Source organism: Balaenoptera physalus (genome assembly GCF_965194825.1).
Source record: "Balaenoptera physalus genome assembly, chromosome: 8".
Lineage (NCBI taxonomy): Eukaryota > Metazoa > Chordata > Mammalia > Artiodactyla > Balaenopteridae > Balaenoptera > Balaenoptera physalus.
In genome coordinates, this window is record NC_138887.1 from 118,521,432 (window position 1) to 118,539,044 (window position 17,613).

The following is a 17,613-nucleotide window of genomic DNA, read 5'->3' on the forward strand; positions in this document are numbered from 1 at the left end:
GACAGGATTTGCCCATTTCAAACCCACCCTGAGTCTGGACAGCAGTCAGAACCCTCACAGGAATTAGGGGGCGTCTTTTGCTGAAGCACTATTCAATCTGGTCAACAGCACGGAACACGGAGGCTGACGGCCCAGGAATCCGGGCAAGGGGGCTGGGGTATCTCTGAGCCTCAGACCCCTACCAGCCCTCTTCTCTGTGACCCACACACAGCAGGCCACGGGCAGCAAGGGCACACAGAGCCGAGGTCCACTAGGAGACAGTGGGGGTCCCCACCCTCCTCCAGGGCCCCACAAGCTTCTAGAGCTCTGCTCCCGCCTTGGCTCCCGGCATACCCCAGAGGGCCTGTCCCATCGGTCACCCAGTCGGCCGCAGCTTCTCAATCATTAATCCGAAACTTGCAATCCCTCCCTGACTCACCCACCTCACAGGACTCCAACAAATAGATACAAGTGCCTGTGAAAGCCTGCTGAAAAAGGCAGATGGAACGTTCCAACGTCAACACATATGGCAACGACCCAAACATACACAGAGAAAACCAGCGTTATTCGCAGATGATAGGATCATCTCCCTAGAGAACCAATAAAATCAACAGATAAACAATTAGAACTAGCTAATGAGAGACTTCATCCAGTGAGGCTACCAAATACAAAATCAGCCCCCCCTCCACCAGCAGAAGGCTATTAGAGTAGGTAGTCAAAAATAAGATCTCTTTCATAATAGCAACAAAAACTATGGAGTGGGGACTTCCCTGGTGGTCCAGTGGTTAAGACTCCATACTCCCAATGCAGGGGGCACAGGTTCAGTCCCTGGTCGGGGAACTAAGATCCCACATGCTGCATGGCATGGCCAAAAAAAACACAAAACTATGAAGTGTCTAGGAAGTGACCAAGAATGCACAAGGTCTCTACGGGGGAGAAAAAAAAAAACCTTAAACTAATAAAGGATGCAGAAACAATCTGATAAATGGACAGACACTACAGACTCTCAGATGGGACAAATATTAGAAAGATGTCCATTCTCCCCAAATTAACCCATAAAACCAATCTAATTCCAGTCAAGATTCTAGTGGGGTTTTTCTTCCCAGGAACTTGATAAACCTTCTCTAGAGTTTGCAAAGGAGAAGAGAGGTCCACAAATATGTATATCAACCTTTCAAAAGAAGAACAGAGAGGGAAGATTTGCCTTTCCAGATACTAAGACATACTAACTGCTGTATTTTTTTAATATGGTGTTGATGCAAGAACAGACAAATAAGTACTTGGACAGAACAGAGAGCTCAAAAACAGACGCATGGATATATGGGAAATTAACCAGTGGTAAAGGTAGCCCCACAAGCCAACCGAAAAGAATAGGCTGTTTACTAGATGTGTTGGGAAAATTGGCTCAGTACACGGAAAAAAATACAACTTGATCCCTATTTGACACCACAGACAGAGGTAGGGTCAGGATGGATTAAAGACCCAACTGAGAAAGGTAAAACAATTAAGGTAACAGAAGAAAATGTAGACCTTTGCAACCTCAGGACAGTGAAGGATTTCTTAAACAAAACTTCAAAAGCATGAAGAAAACTAAAAATCCATGAACTTGTTTGTATCAAAATTAAGAATGAAAAAAAAAAAATTAAGAATTTTTGTTGGATAAATTTGACAGACGACTGAATGGGAGCAGATATTTACAAAATCTTGATTCAACGGGGATTAATATCCAGAATACACATTGGATATTTAACTGTATGCATTTGTATCTCTAGAATCAATAAGCAACTCTTGCAAATCAATAAGAACGAAAGACAGCAGCTTCATGGAAAAGTGAGCAAAGGACACGAGCAGGGAATTCATGGGAAAGAAACCTGAACGGCTGCCTACAAGATGTTCGGACTCGCATGAAATCAAAGAAATGCAAATTAAAGCAGAAAGATATCACTTCCACCTATTAAACTTGCAAAAATTAGAAAGGTGGGTAATGCCACGTGTGGCAGGGTTGCAGGGGAATCCCATGCTCTGCTTAGGAGGGTGGCAATAGATGCAGCCCCGCTCATGCACAGCCTGATAGTGCTTCATTGAATTAAGTGTCCACATACCCTGTGATCCAGCAATTCCACTCCTGGGGAGAAATCCCGAAGGCATCCTCACCTGAGTCCAAAAGGGGCCACGCATGAGGATGTTCACTGAAGCATCATTTATAGAGACAACCTGGCGGGCCCTCCCCAGGAGAGTGGACAGGGTAAAACGAGGGGGGAACACACCAGAGAACATGGAGCTGTAGGCTCAATATCAAGGAACAAGCTGGCTGGACTTAGAGGCGGACTCCTGTGCAACAAAAGTGAACACCAGAATACAATATATAGCACATATCATTTACATAAATTAAACCTATATGCAGTCAGACAAAACACACATTTTGCAAGAACATATGCAAGCAACACATTCACAGGAAGTACATTTGAATGGCTGCCTAAGGGGAGGGTAATGGGACTGGGGAGTGAGAAAAAAGGAAAAGGAGAAAAACCAATGAAAGAGAAAGAAGAAACCCATTAACACAAATATCCTGGTTTCTATGATTTGTGGAAGAAGCAGGAGCTGGACCAACAGAAGCCCGCGGAGAGAGGCAGAGAGGCAGGCCGGGGTGGAGCAGGGCACAGGGTGATGGCCGTAGGGAACAGGGATACTGAGACCCTCGGTCAGCTCACTTCCTTGGTTGACTAGAACCTGCGGCCACATGGGTGACGCCCTGCCTAATGGTAAGTAGAATGCCAAGAGCCTTGGCACTCGACACTGCTTTGCACCTATTCTCTTATCTGCTGAACCTCTCCCAGCAGTACGCGGGAGGACAGGTGTTTTGATTCCACTTAGCGAATGAGGAACTGCAGCTCTGGGAACCCAAGCTAAAGCCCTAATTTCCTGGGGCTCTGAGCCTATCATGACCCCAAAGGGCCCTCTGGGGCAAGACAGCCTGTGCAGTGGTGTTCCGTGTTGGGCAGGACTCGAGTGGAAAGAGGAAAACTGGACTGGAGTTCCCACTCAGGTACCTGCCAGCTGGCTAAGACCCCTTAGCCTTTCTAAGTGAGTTTGGTGCGTGTAAAATGATGGCGAGGAGGCCCCGTCTAAGGACCACCTGCCACAAAGCACGCGTCCCAGCTTGCAAACTGTAAGTGCAGTCACAGGGACTCCCCTGGTGGCGCAGTGGTTAAGAATCCGCCTGCCAGTGCAGGGGACACGGGTTCAAGCCCTGGTCCGGGAAGATCCCACATGCCGCAGAGCAACTAAGCCCGTGCATCACAACTACTGAGCCTGCGCTCTAGGGCCTGCAAGCCACAACTACTGAGCCCTCATGCCGCAAATACCGAGCCCACGCGCTACAACTACTGAAGCCCGAGCACCTGGAGCCCGAGCTCCACAACAAAGAGAAGCCACCACAATGAGAAGCCCGCGCAAAGCAAAAAAGACCCAACGCAGCCAAAAAAAAAAAAAAAAAAGTGCAGTCACAACAGTGAGGGTGCCAATGAGTGCAGCTGCCACCGCCCCCTCCTCCAGCTCTGCTCCCCCATCCAGGCCTCCTCCGTCCATCTCTGAGGCGGGAAGGCTGAGAATCCCCAGATGCCTTCCCTGTACCCCACAATGCCCCGCACACGGCAGGGGTGGAGGACTTGCAGCTCGCTCAGTGGCCACCTCAGGCCACCTCTCCCTGGCCCACCTTCCTCTGGTCCCAATAGCCTCCCCATCCTCTAAGACCCCTCCCAGCCCTGGCATTCTATTATTCAAAGGCTTTTCACAGAGAGAGAGACCGAGGCCCAGAGATGGGAAGTGATTTGCCCAAGGTCACACAGCAAGACTATAACTAAACCAGAAATTGCTCCCAAGGCTCTGACTCCTGGTATAGGGTTTCTGCAACACAGCACACTGCCCACCACATTCATTCAATCCTTCATTCAGTGGGAGCATGAACCGAGCTCCCACTATGCAGCAGACACATAGACACAACAGAGAACAAAACAGGTTGCTGTCTGCCCTCCCAGAGCTTCCAATCTAGTGGGGGAGTCGGACATGGCAGCCTTGCCCAGAACTGTAAGTGAGGGAGATGGTGGCTTAAGGAGAAGACACTGCCCGGCCCTCAAGGTGCTTTTAGTCCAGTAGACACGCGACCAAAACGGAGAGAAGTCCGTTCGAGGCCAACCACAGTTCACAGCGTGGAGATCTTTATGGGCCCCTGGACTAAGGACAGGAAGGGACTTTAGGGGGACAGCGGTTCATCCAGAGCCTCTCCCATACTCATCACCTGTCCCAGGTGTCCCTCTGTGCCCCCTCTTCTGGCCCTGACCCCATGGGCCCCTCCCCATGTCAGGGAGGAATGATTCTGTGAAACTCCTTCACACTGGGGGCCAGCTATTTCCACACTCGTCCCTGCTTACAGGGGAGGGGTGATGAGAAGAAAATGTCGTTTTAAAGAAAAAGGTTCCTTCTCCACCCAAGCGAAAAGTTCCCACATAGAGGCATTTCAAGCACCCTCGGGGAAGATGTTTAATTGTGAAAGGACTTTCTTGGACCCCTTGAAGTCCCACCACCCTGGAAGCCACCACTGGGCAGAAAAGAGGCTGAGGCTCACCCGGTCTCACACCCCCACGCTGGCCCTCCTGCTGCCCACGGCCCGCCTCCCCAGAGCCCGAGAACACCGTCAAAATCTGCTCCCATCCCAGACGCCTCTGCACAAATATTTACATAGCTCCTCTCAGGGGCTACAGCAGACACAACACAGAGGAGCCGCCCGCCCGACACTCTCCAGACCCCAGAGAAGGCCAGGAGTGGCCCACACCCTCGGTCGTGGCAGGCCCGCCCGGCCCCCAGGTTGGGGCTGGGACAGGAAGCCCCCATGCAGGCCAGGGCACCCTGCTCCGGCTCAGCTCCGCTCCCTGGAGCCACGGAGGGAAAGCGCTGCTGGGCTCTGACGCAGCCCCCGAGCCCTGCTCCCGGCCACCATCGTGCAGGTGTGCGCACCTGCCGGACTCCAAGCTGCCCCAGGTCCTGACCAGAAGGCCCAAGGTGGAGGGGGCCCCTCGATGGCTTCCCCACCCCCCCTAAGTAAAGTGCTACCTGTGTCTAACCTCATTCCTCCGGGGCTCACTCCGGCCTGCTCCATCTCAAGGACACAGAACACACCCAGGTACCAGCCTCCATTTGACCTGCCTGCCAGCCTCAAAATACCCAAGGGCTCCTTCACCAGCCACCCTGACTGATGGGGGTCTGGGGACCTGAGGATCACGGCTTGGAGGGGACAGGGCTGGGAGGGGAGAAGTGGGTGTCTGAGCTTGGGGCCATGATGGAGAAGGGGGTGGTGTGGGAGGGTCACAGTGAGGAGTCAGATTTCAGGGACCAGGGAGGAGATAGCGAAATGGCCTGAGGTCCATGGAGAGTCACGGGAGGCCCCAAGGAGTGTCACTGGTGCCAGGAGTACCTGCGCAAGCACCTGGGAGGCTGAGGTCTGGGTCTGGGGACCACAGACCAGTGGGTGTGGGGTCACCTCTGGGGCTCTGGCTCCCCATGGGCTCTGGGGGCACTGGGGAGCACGCTGGCCCTCTGTCCCCACCCCTCCCCCAGCCCACAGCTCAGCTGTTGCAGCAGGGGGCCCTCTGACCCTGTTACCATGACAACCGGCCTGCAGCTGGAGTGGAGAAGCCAACAGACTCTTCTCTAGAGACACCCCCGTCCCCACCCACGCACAGGCTCCCAGGGACACAGGGACATGGAGACCAGGCCAGGACAGGAAGAGGTACGCGGAGCCAGACAGAGACTTGGAGATGGAGCCCAGAGAGGCGGGGGCCACCGGGGCAGAGGGAGAGAGGCAGGGAGGAAGGCGCAGGGGTACGGAAGGTGGGGGAAGAAGAGAGACAGCTGCAGGGAGAGGGAGATAAAGACCACGGGGGACAGAGCCGGCAGGGAGGCCTGAGTGGTGGGGAGAGAAGCAGAGACCATGGGCACAGGCGGCCGCTGAGCATGGCAGGGGCGGGGCAGAGAGGCGGGAACAAAGAGCAGGGAGAACACGAGGGACAGAGCGCAGGGGACCTCCCCGAGGCCCAGGAGAGGAGGGGAGCGTGAGGAGGAGCCATGGTGGAAGGCGCCCGGAGCCTCCCCAGGGCAACGTGGGAATGCAGGCGTACACCAGCATCACTTGCTGCCGAGGCGCGGCCCAGAGCCCCAAGGGGATGCCGCCACCTGCCAGCCCCACCCTGCTGGGCCCTGATCCCAGCTGCACCTTAATCCCAGGCCTGACCTGAAGGAGCATGGACACAGGGCCAGGGAGGGCCTGGCACCTTGTGTCTCTCCCTCCAGCCCACACCCCCCAGTCTGGCCTCCCCACCTCCCAGCAGTCCCAGCAGCTAAATAATGGGGCTGTCTGGCTCCAGGCCCTGAGACTGCACAGAGCTAGGCTAGAGGCACCGACACAGTACAGCTGTCCACGGTGGCGCCTGCCAGCAAAAGGCCCCGCCTCCTTCCCAGCCACCCGCCTCCCTGGGGCTAAAGCCCAGGGACCTGCTCTGCCATGGCCGGCCCAGGCAAAGACCCTGAGAAAGGCCTGGACAGAAACAAGAGGTGGCATTGGCCTTCGTCACATCTACCTCCCTCCTGTGTCCACGCACGAGGCTGTGAGCCTGTGAGCTCATGCACACACACACACACACACACACACACACACCCCGTCCAGGTCAGGCACAGAGATCTGCCCAAGGGACTGAGCAGAGGGAGAGGGTGGGAGGCAGAGGAAATCTGTCTGCACCCGAGGCCTCAGGTGCCCGGACAAGCAGCGGCCCACATAACCTGAGGGCCAAGGCCAGCCTGTTGGCCACCAGGAGATACCTGATCCCCATGGAAACTAGGTGAGAGCGGAGAAGGGGGCAGGCCAAGATGGCTGGCATAGGACTTTCTGGGTCACAGCGCCATTTGGAGTAGTAACCGGGGGGTGGGGAAAGAGCTTGAACTTGGCTGGGAGGCCTGGGTTCTAATCCCACTCCCTCCACTGATTCGCTGGTAACTTGACCTCTGCTTCTCAGTTTTTCCATCTGTAACTTGAGTGGGCTGGATTAAGTGATCTTCGAGGTCACCAAGATTCCATGATAGCACCTCTGCAGAAGGGGTCCCATGGCCATCCTCTCCCAAAGGAGCCAGCCTGGGGCAGGAAGGAGGGAGGGTGGCTCCTCACACACACTACAGGGAAGGCAGAAGCACTCAGGCCCCTGCCGCCGAGGGGTCCGGCGGGCACACTGTCCCAGAAGCAGAAACGGGCTCAAGACACTAACCAACTTGATCCATATCACAGAATCTCTGGTGTTAGACCTGAACCCAGGACATGTGTATTCACATTCTTCTCATGACACCAATTGTTTGCAAACTTTCAAAATAAAAGTGTGCATAAAGTAACGTGCAGTATAGAGATATACCTGTAACTATTTTGCCTCCTTTTTAATACATGACAGCAGAGCAGAGTGGACAGGGCTGTGATCGGACAGACACGGTTCCATTCCCAGCTCTGCACTCTCTAGGGAAGTTTCTCAATTTTCCTGAACTTCAGTTTCCTCATCCACAAAATGGAGAAAAAATAGTATCTACCTCCCAGGGTTGTTGTGAAGATTCCATGAGACGATGCAAGTGAAACATTATCGGCCCAGTGTCCAGCGCATACAAGGCACCCACTGATATTAGCTAGTACTAGGTAGCCAGGAAGATATAAAAGCAGATCTGCTCTGATGAAGGTTCTGGGGGGATATCAGTGAAGAACCAGAAAGGAGGCCCTGCCTTCAGAGTTTGCATCTAAGCTCCCAGCCAGAGGCCCATTTGCTGTGAGCAAACCCTCTTCCACAGGTCCCCAGTGACTGTCCCCCACTCTGATTCTGTCCAGGGATCTCACAGCTGGGCACCCCTGCAAAAGCAGGGTCTTCAGGGCATGTAATCCTTTGCAGGGCAGCCTCAGCCAACCCTGAGCATAGCGTACAGGGGAGGTTCCAAGGGACAGGGACAGAGGCATACGGGGGCTGCTGGCTCACTGCCCCCAGGAAGAGACAGAGAGTGCTGTCTACAGCAGGTAAGCTCGCTGTGGGCAGGAACCTCTTCTGTCTTGTACACTGCTCCATCTCCAAGACCTTGCTGCACCTGGCTCACAGGGGTTCAGTAAATGCTCATCAGATACACACTGGTGAGCGGCAGGGTTTGGGCACCGGTGGGCAGTCCTGCGGCACCTTCCAGAGCCCCCTCCCCAGCCCTCTGATACCTGCAGGTCCCCCCAAGCCCTGCAGCACTGCCCTCCCTGAGCAAAGCCCACCCCGCCAGGGCAGGGGCGGTGTGGGAGCAGCCCCGCCCAGGGCTCTGTTTATCCGTTCTCCGGAAGCTGAGCGCAGCTGGGCGGGGAGCCGGTGGCCGAGCAGAGACACCTGGCGCAGGAAGGGGTGGTGGGCGGGGCGCTCAAAAGATGGGACAAAGGGAACTGAGGTTGTGGGGAGAGGTACACACCTCCCGCCAGGTGCAGCTGAAGGGCAGAAGAGAGAGGGGGCAGGAGAGGGGCGGCAGAGAGCCAGCCAGAGTCCTGCAGCCCTTCCCCGCCTCGCCCTCAGCGACAACTCCCCAGACCAGTCAGTCACCTGGCAGGGGCGAGGGTAGCTAGAGGCCTGTGGGCGGAGGTCGGCGCCCAGCCACCGGCCTGGACTTCCATTACCCCCATCCATGCACGCACCTGCCATCCCGGTGCTGCCGTCAAACTCCAACCCACCTAGCTCAACGTGTCCACATCTGCCCAGGGAGGAAGGAACCAGAGGCTCCAGACCACAGCCAAGCAGCCCCTTGGGCACCCCGTAAACCATCCCACCAGAGTGCTTGGGGTAAAGAGACCCGGACCGCCGTACAGCCCCAATATCCAGCCCGCGCCTCCCACCTGGCGCACCCCAAAGGTCCCTGCTGAGGTCACGCCCCCCTGCAACAGGCCGGAGCTCCGGCCAATCGCCGGCCGCCCCCACCCCACAGACCCCGCCCCCCACCCCGGCCTTTCGGCCCCGCCCCGCCCCGCCCCGCCCCGCCCCAGCCCGCGCCTACCATCTTTCCGGTAGAAGGCGATCTCCACTTTGCGCTCCTCCGCGCCCAGCAGGGCCTGCGCGATCTGCGCGGCGGCACGGCGCTGCGTGCGCGGCCCGTGCAGGAAGTCGCAGGTGCACGGTCGCTGCATCACCTCGGCCCGCGAGTAGCCGCACAGCTCGCAGAAGCCGTCGTTGCAGTAGATGACAGCGCAGTTCTCCACCCGAGCGTTGGCGATGATGAACTTGCGGCCTGGGGGGCGGGGATAAGCGGGCACGTGAGCAGGGACCCCTGCCCCCAGGGTTCCCAGCCCTTCCCCGCCTTCTCTTGTCCTACACAGTTGCCCGCCCGGGGACTCCCCGCCCCAGGAAGCACAGCGGGCCTGGGGTACCCAGCAAGGGACGAACGCAGCTGTGCCCCGACACAGGTGCCTCGGCCGGCCCGGCCCGGCGGCGCGCCCCCTCCCCCGCCCGGCCCGCGGGCTGGCTGCGTGGCTTCCCCCGGGCGGACTGCCAGCGGCCCGCCGCCCCCTCCGCGCCCGGGGCCGAGGCCAGCCTTGGGCGGGTGTCAGCAACGCGTGTCAGCAGCCGCGGCGGAGGGATAAACACTGGGCCTGGAGAGGGAGCCTGAGAAGGGCCAGAGATGGCGGCCAGCATTCCCTTTGCACCGCTCCAGCTTCTCTTCCTGACCCCCGCTCTCTAGACTGGGTGGCGCTCCCTGGGCACTCCTTACCCCGGGGACCCCTAGGAAATCACTCCCCCAAGTATCTGCGGACCCTGCCAGGTCAGTACTTCCTGAGACTTCTGCGACCCCTCCAAGGGCAGTCAGGAGCTGGGGAGTGGGCGCGCCAAAGAGGATGAGGGAAGAAGTACCACGTGAGCACCTACGATCCTTTCTCTCATTTAATACTCTGATAACCCCATCGTTATCCTCGTTTTGTAGATGAAGAAACTGAGACTCAAAAGAAGTTCTTGCCCTCATCTTGCAGCTTGTAAAAGATAGAGCCCGCTTTCGAACGTAGGTCTGGCAGAAGGGGAGGAATAAGCGGAGGGTCACGGGCGGAGGCCAAGGTCATAGGGAGCAAGGAAAGGGACCTGCAGCTCCAAACCCTGGAAACACCCGGAGCCCAGGCTGGCCTGAGAGAGCGGCCCACTTGTAAACAGACAGACCCACGAAAGCGGCTCTCCAGGGATGTGAGGCCTTCCTCAGTTCGGCCCCATCAAGGGGAGGCCCCAATGGACCCACTGCAGCTAGACTTGGCTCATTCCCTTCACACGTGCCCCAAGAGCCAGGCTGGTGGGTGAGCAGCAGGCGGGTGGCAGCCCCAGCTCGTGCCAGGAGAGATGCTCTGAGGATACGAGCTTTTTATAAACACAGAAGTTTCCGGCCACTTTGGCCTTTAATGCTGGGGCTTTGGGTAGCAGTCGGAACTCTGCCCCCCCCCTTTCCTAGTGGGCATAGCCCTCAGGCTGCAGCCCTGGGCAATCACATGCGCAAGGCCCAGGCTGCTGCATCAGGATCTAGCCTCCTCCTGCCTTCCTCCCCCTCCCTTACCCTGGCCTCCAGGAAGTCACTTTTTTGAAGTTGGGTCAATCTTTAGGTCAGTTCCCCAGGACCCCCAAAACTCTCAGGCAGCCATCAGCCCCAGAAGGCAGGGCTCCCTGTCACAGGAAAAGACTCCTGACTCAGCCTCCATCTCCACCTGAGCCCGAGGCAGTCCCGAGTAGCAGCCACGTACCAGCCACGTACGCACCATCTTCAGAGAGGAAAAACCACCTGGGCCCCGCTCCCAGGCCTGGAGAGGAGAGCGAGTTTCTTCGAAGGCAGGCCCCACCCCCCCCCACACACACACACCCCCGCCTCCTTCCCTGAGCTCCTAGAATAAGCGAGACAGAGGGGACCTGAAAGGCCCCTATGGCCGCCCCCTCCTTCCCAGATGCGGAAGAGAGTCACTCAAGGTCACACAGCAGTCAGTGGCAAGGTGGGGCCAGAAGGCAGGCCCCCAGCTTCCAGCCTACAGGGGCTCCCGAAGCCTGTGGGAGTGAAAGCCCCGGCCTCACTGCCCTCCACCACTGCAGTCTCCTCCCCCTCAGGATCATCCTGTTCCTCTGCTTCAGACAATGCTGCCCGACACACTGACCCCTCCCTTCCCCCACCACGGTCACAAGCACACGTTGTCCTGTGCTCACAGGGTCATGGGCAAGGAATGTCACCCCCTCCCAGGGCCCTTGGCAGTCACACCCACCAGGGCACATGCAGCCTTCGGGACAGACACACGCATGCCAGGAGGGTGCAAATACCCACACACAGAACATTCACCTAGCCTGGGACACTTCTGGAAGGCTCCCCTACCAGGCCAGCATTAGGGCTGCTGTAGTCCCCATAAAGGGGCTCAGGACAGGAAAAGCAACAACGTAGGGTCATCGCATGGAGCCTGTTAGGCCCCCAAAGGCCAGCTTCAGCCCTGGCTCCCTCTCACCCCAGGGCCCACAGTTCCCAGCCTTGTCAAAGATACCTCCCCACCGCCCATGCAGGGTCAAACGCATGGGTGACACACAGACACCCCACACACACCCAAGAGCGTGTTAGGCACTGACCCTACACGCTTGCCTTTCAGTCTCTGGCAACACAGTCTGGACGGGCACATGCAAAGTACTCTTAGGGGCCCACAGTTTGGGCCGTATACATTCTCCCGTTCTTGCAGCCACACAGCCCCACTCACATCCAGGCACCCAGAGTTAATAAGGATACCTGCACACTCCCATCCCACCTCCCTTCCCTGCACACTCAGGTTGTCACATACACACACTCCCCGATCCCGGAAACCTAAGCTGAGCTTCCTGCCGCACTCCCCAACACCAGGCCCCTTGGCCCCAAGCCCACGGCCCCCAGCACCAAGCCTTGCCCCCGCGACCCCTGGCCAGTGCCTTGGGGTCACGAGCCCCCATAGACTCACTGGCAGGACGCACACGGCCTGGGCACGCCCCCCCATTCACACTCTGGAGAGCTCGGCCCGCCCCCAGAGCCCCCTCCCCGCCCGCCCCCTCCCCCACTCACTCTGGCCCTCAAACTTGCGGATGATGGTGTCCAGGAAGGTGTTCTGCGGCGCGACGTGGCCCCTCCGCACCGGCATCCTGAGCCCATGGGCGGGCCGGGCGGACCCCCACCCACCCCAGCCCGGCCCGGCCCAACACAGGCTTCGGGTGGCCCGACCCGGCCGTGGTCCCCGCACCCCGCGGCCAGGCAGAGCACGGGCGGGGCCCGGACTGGGGTGCGGGCGCGGGGTCTCCGCTCGGCGCCGGCTCCGGACCGCGGGCCCGGCCTGGAGCTGCCTGAGCTCGGGCCGCCCGGCCGCCCGCACACCTGTCTGCCGGCCCCAGCCGAGCCGCGGGCCCCGCTCCGCCGCGTCTCCGCGCTGCGCTCCGCCTGCTCGAGCGCCGGGCTCCCGGCTCCCGCCCGCTGCGCCGACAGCCGCTCCGGCGCCCGCGGCTCGGGCTGCGCCTGCTGCTCGGCCCGGCCGCGGAAGGGTTAACGCGGCGCGCGCCCCTCGGGCTCCGGCACCCGCCTCCCGGCTCCCTCCCGCCCGCCGCGCGCCCGCAGCGCCGCCCTCTCCCCCCACACACCCCGCGCGCCCGCCCTTCCCATTGGCTGAGCCGAGCCGAGGGCTCCCCCCCACCCCAGCCCCTCGCTCAGCCCAGGAGCCCCCGGGACTCGCGCGCCCCAAGAGGGGGAAGGGACCCGTAGGTAGGGGAACCGTGAGGACAGGTGCGACGGCCGGCCTTGAGGCGGCCAAGGAGGAGCCTGGGGATTCCGCCCCCGCCCCGCCTCCCCCCCTTTCCCCGCTGGAAGGACCCAGGGGACCTGACTTGAAGGGAGAGGGCCGGTCCCTTATGCCCTGGTCCCCCACCACGCCGAGCACGGGCTCCTACACACAGCTTGCGCTCAGTGCCCGCTGTAGGTGCCACGGGCGAGGCCTGGGCCCTGGGAAGACGAGCCCAGGGTCAGGGGAGACCCGAGAAAAGTGAAGGGCAAGACAATCTGGAGGCCTAAGGCCACCGAGATTTGAGATAAGGGTGGGTGAGATTTAGGAGGGGCACGCACCCAGAGCAGGGGCGCCCGCCACCCAACGCGCGCGCACACACACACACACACACACACACACACACACACAGCCCTCCCTGGGGTTATTCCAGGCCCTCCTGCCCAGAGCGGGACATTCTGACAGGAGTTTCGGCCTCCTAGCCTCGGGATCAAAGAGAGGCCTCTGAACGCGAGGTTCCAGCCTGGGGATCCCCTTATGCGAACAGCCCGCCCTCCCTCTGCTGCGCGGGGCCAGCGGTGCAGGCCCAATCGGCGGGCTCGGGGCCCTGCGGCGCTGCGGCGGCCCAGCCCCTCGGAAAACCCTGGCCTAGCCGCAGGCCCCTCCCCGCGGCCAGCTGGCTCACTCCAGCTACAGCTCCCTTATTTAGGCAAGGAGGCCTGAGGATGCTCAAGGGCAGGCAGGGTGTCTGCCTGCCGCCTGCCCACCGCCTGCCTGGGTCTGACTGAGGGTCTCCGGGGCGCAGTGTCCCCGGCCTGAGCAGCCAGGCGGGGCCTCAGGACGGCCAGGGCCGGCAGGCGAGTGTTGACAGCTGAGCTGGCCTGTGGGGAGGAGTCGGCAACTGAGCTGCCCTCCGCGGGTCCCCTCCCCTGCAGCCCAGATCAGAGACCGGCGAGATGGATGGGGCCATGTGGGGGCCCCTGAGGGTTTGCAGCTGCCTCTGTCCTTGGAGCAAGGGGGTGGGTCTTGTCACCAGGGAGAACCATCCTGGGATGCACGGGGGGGGGGGGGGGGAGGGGAGGAACAAAGGGCAGAGAAGGAAGCAGAGTCTGGCAAGAGAAAGGCCCAGGGGAACAGGTCTTGGTGAGACCACCCTACCCAGACTTTCACCTTCCACCCAGGAGCAAAAAGAGGCAAACCCTGGGGCCAGATGGGGCCACTGGCCAGCAGATGACACCCCTTTTTAATTTGCTGGTGGGTGGGCAGTGACTCAGGGAGGCAGCCAGTGGGAGAGAAGGGGGTGGCTCCACCAGCTGATGCTAAAAAAGACCAGAGGCTCTTATCTGTACAGTCATCCCCGAGGCCCTCTCCACCTCCGGCAGCTTCCTCACTCACACTTCAAGATGCCCAAGGCCTTCTGTGGCACAGACTCCCCTTCCTCTGTGACCTGGCATCAGGCACATCAACCCATCTGGGTACTGGGAGGAACCTAGCTGATGACTGGTCCAGCTCCTTCCCCACCCTGGGACCACCCCCTGGACGCTGCTTTGCCTGCACTAAGTCCAGCGTGATTAACCTACGATTGGGGTGTCTTCCCCTCCAGGTCAAGGGATTGAGAGCGTGAGAAGGGGCCTGCAGTGAGAATGGGCATGGGAAGAGAGGCAGTGGAGAGGGGCATGTCATCTAGCCTGGCCAGCTGTCCACACTGAGGTTCCCATGTTCCCAGGACAGGCCTCTGCTCTTAGCCCTCGGGAGGATGAAGGAATCAGAGGGACCACTGATCCTCCCAATAGAGAGGAGACTGGACACAGAGTAGCCCTCATCCTGTGTATTCCCTCTCTCTCTCTCTCTCTCTCTCTCACACACACACACACACACACACACACACACACACACACACACACACCTCAGAAGTCAGAGCTGAATGCAGATTTCTGCCTTCCTGGAGGCTGAGGAGAGAGCCTGAAGGCAGCCCCGCGGAGCTGCTCCCACAGCCGAGACTGGGACAAGGAAGAGAGACTGTGAGACGGGGATGAGCTCCCCCAAACGCATCCTTCGTGGGGCCACAGGTACCAGCCCCCAAGAGGTAAGGGGCAGCAGAGGAGCTTATAGAGAAGCCTCCCTGCCACCACCTCCCCACCTCCACTAACCTCAGATCCCTCAGAGAGAGGAAAGTGCTCAACCTTAATACCCGAGCCACCAGAACCCGCCCCACCCCCACTGGGGCTCGGTGAGCCATTTGCAGGGATCAGTCCTAGAAAGAGCCGTCCCCCACCCGGCCTGTGACGTGACTGTGCTGGAGGGAGCGGGAGGCTGTACCAACTGGGAGACACAGAGGCACTTCCCAGCTCCCAGAAAGAGACAGTTTAGGGAGAAAAGTCTTTGGAAAACATCCTGCCCACCCCACTCTCCGCCTCTGCTCAGTCTGAGGTATCCTGTCCTGGGAGGTAAAAAGGGATTGAAGCCTGCCCCTGCCGGGGTACCGCCAAGGGACGGGCCAGGCAAGATGCAGCCAGAATGGGGCCCAAGAGAGCAAGCAACAATCGCAGGGGACCAGGAAGCAGTTCCAGTCAGCTGGGCGCAGGAAACACAGCTCATGGAATGGCTCCTCAGAGACCCCATGGGGAAGGACACGGAACAGTCCCTCGCTGTGCCAGGGGAGGCTTAGACAGCACGGCGGGGCCCGTTTTTCTGTGTGACTGGGTCCTGAGAAGGAAGATGTTCTCAGAAGTGAACTGGGGTCGGAGGAGAGGAACATCAAAGAAACAGCATGTTTCCCCTCCAGAAGTGGGTGCTCAGGGCTTGCTGAGAGCACGAAGAGAAGGAAGAGAGGGAGGGACCCACCACAAAGCCCTGGCCAGGAGCCAGAGCTCTGTCCATTCATGGCCACCTGCAGCTCCACGTGCAGTGGTCCTGTCAACTCCCAGCCATAACCAAGGTCTTCTCCCATCCACCTGATACCCTCCATTGATGGGGCTTTTCCCCTGCGGTGGTAATATCCAAAGAAGCAAGTAAGGCACTGGAGAACACCTAACTTTCAATTCTGGTTCTGCTACGAGTCGCATCAACAGATGTTTACTGGGGGCCTCATATTACTGGGCCCTATGCCAGATGCTGTGAGGGTACAGGAGGGACAAGCCAGGTTCCGTCCTCCAGGGATTCACAGAATACTGAAGCTTGAGAGAGGCGGTGTGCAGACAGAAACTGTGCAATCTGAGGTAAGTGCCATGGGACGATGAGGCGGTGTCGATTACTTTCAGCTGGAGGAGCCCGGGAGGGCCTTGTGAGGGGACAAGTTTTCAGAGCGAAGGTGCTTGAAGGTTGAGGTGGGACAGGGCAGAAGCACTGCAGGGGCGGGGACAACATGAACAAAGGCATAGAGAGCAGAGAATGGAGATCAGATCTGGGGACAAAACAGTTTGGTGTGGTGTCGGTGAGTGATAGGCTGGAGCCATGAACACAGGGCTGAGGAGTATGGATTTTCTTCTGTGTGCAAAGGAACAGTGGCGGCAGCTGAAATGTATTGTCCCTGAATATAGAAATCATGTCTGTCTTTGTACAGATCCTAGCATATGGTCAGTATCTAATAAAGGTCTATTGAATTAATGAAATGTGTATGATAGTTTGGAGAAACTGAGGCAGATATAAGGTGTTTCAATCATCCCAACCCTCAATGACTTAAATCAATGACAGCATTTATTTTGCTCATGGGTCTGCCATTTGGGCCGGTTCCACCAGGACCACTTGTGTCTGCTCCACTCAACTTGGGACTGAAAGGCTCATTCACTCACATTTGGTGGTTGATACTGGCTGTCAGCTGGGCTCTCAGGACTGGGGCCAGAATGCCTACATGAAGCCTTTCCTCGTGGCTGCCTGGCTTCCTCACAGCGTGGTGGCTGGGTTCCAAGGGCAAGTGTCCCAAGAGAGGTCCAGGCAGCAGCTGTACCACCTTTAATAACAACCTAGAAAGTCACACAGAATAACTTCTGCCGTGATCATGGCCCATCAGATTCAACGAGAGGAACATAGACCCCTACTTCTCAATGGAGGAGTGTCACTGACATAAGAAAAGCATGTGCAATGTGATCTTTTGGCGTGAGCATCTTGGAAAAATATAATCAGCTACATGAAGCTGTGCAGTAGTCCAGGGAGAGATGTGGAAGACGTGAACGAGGTCAGAGGTGATGGAAAGGGGCCCGTTTGTTGGGTAACTGTAGGAGGATCGCTAAATCTCACTTTCCTTACCTGTAAAATGAGGAGACCAAACAAGCTGATCTCTGAGATCCCTTCCAGCCCCAACAGTGAGTGATTCTTTAATTCTACACAACCACATTCTCCCCCCATCGGTCGACTCTCCATTTTCCCTCAATACCCACCTCCACCTCCACCTCCTGCCTTTGTTCTCTGATCGAGGTGCCCTTGAGGCCAATGGTTACTCCACAGATAGGACCCTGGTCCATCCTACATGTTTATTTCAGACTAAAAATAAGTGGAGTGGGAGACACCTTAAGGGCAGGTGAGAAGACCCTCAGACCCATCCATCTTCCACTCCACCCTGCTGTGTGCTCCTCACTGGAGGGTCTCTTGAGAACAAACAGACATATGGCATGGGCTCCACCATAATCTAACTGGCGAGAGAGAACCAATGGGCATGAAATGTCATGAAAACGATCTGGTGTGACACTGTGCTGCTGACAATATGTGCAAGGGAGTCCAGAGGAGGCAGGGCTCTGAGTGGGCTGGGGCAGCCAGGAGGGCTTCCTGGGAATACTGGGCCCTCCTGGATTGTAAGGGTTTTCTCA

General features: G+C 58.4%; 1 protein-coding gene across 5 annotated transcripts in view; it reads right to left on the reverse strand.

The window, feature by feature from the left end:
• KCNH2 (potassium voltage-gated channel subfamily H member 2) overlaps positions 1 to 12,576 on the reverse strand; it is a 39,893-nt gene extending 27,317 nt beyond the window's left edge. For 2 of the 5 annotated variants that reach the window (XM_082473706.1, XM_082473710.1), the window contains exons 1-2: positions 12,109 to 12,401; positions 9,073 to 9,303 (exon numbers count right to left, since the gene is read on the reverse strand). In XM_082473706.1, the coding sequence (XP_082329832.1) occupies positions 9,073 to 9,303; positions 12,109 to 12,184 (307 nt within the window). In that variant the 5' untranslated portion in view covers positions 12,185 to 12,401. The other 3 variants (XM_082473709.1, XM_082473707.1, XM_082473708.1) reach the window with 3 other exon arrangements.
• Between the last annotated feature and the right edge of the window lie 5,037 nt (positions 12,577 to 17,613).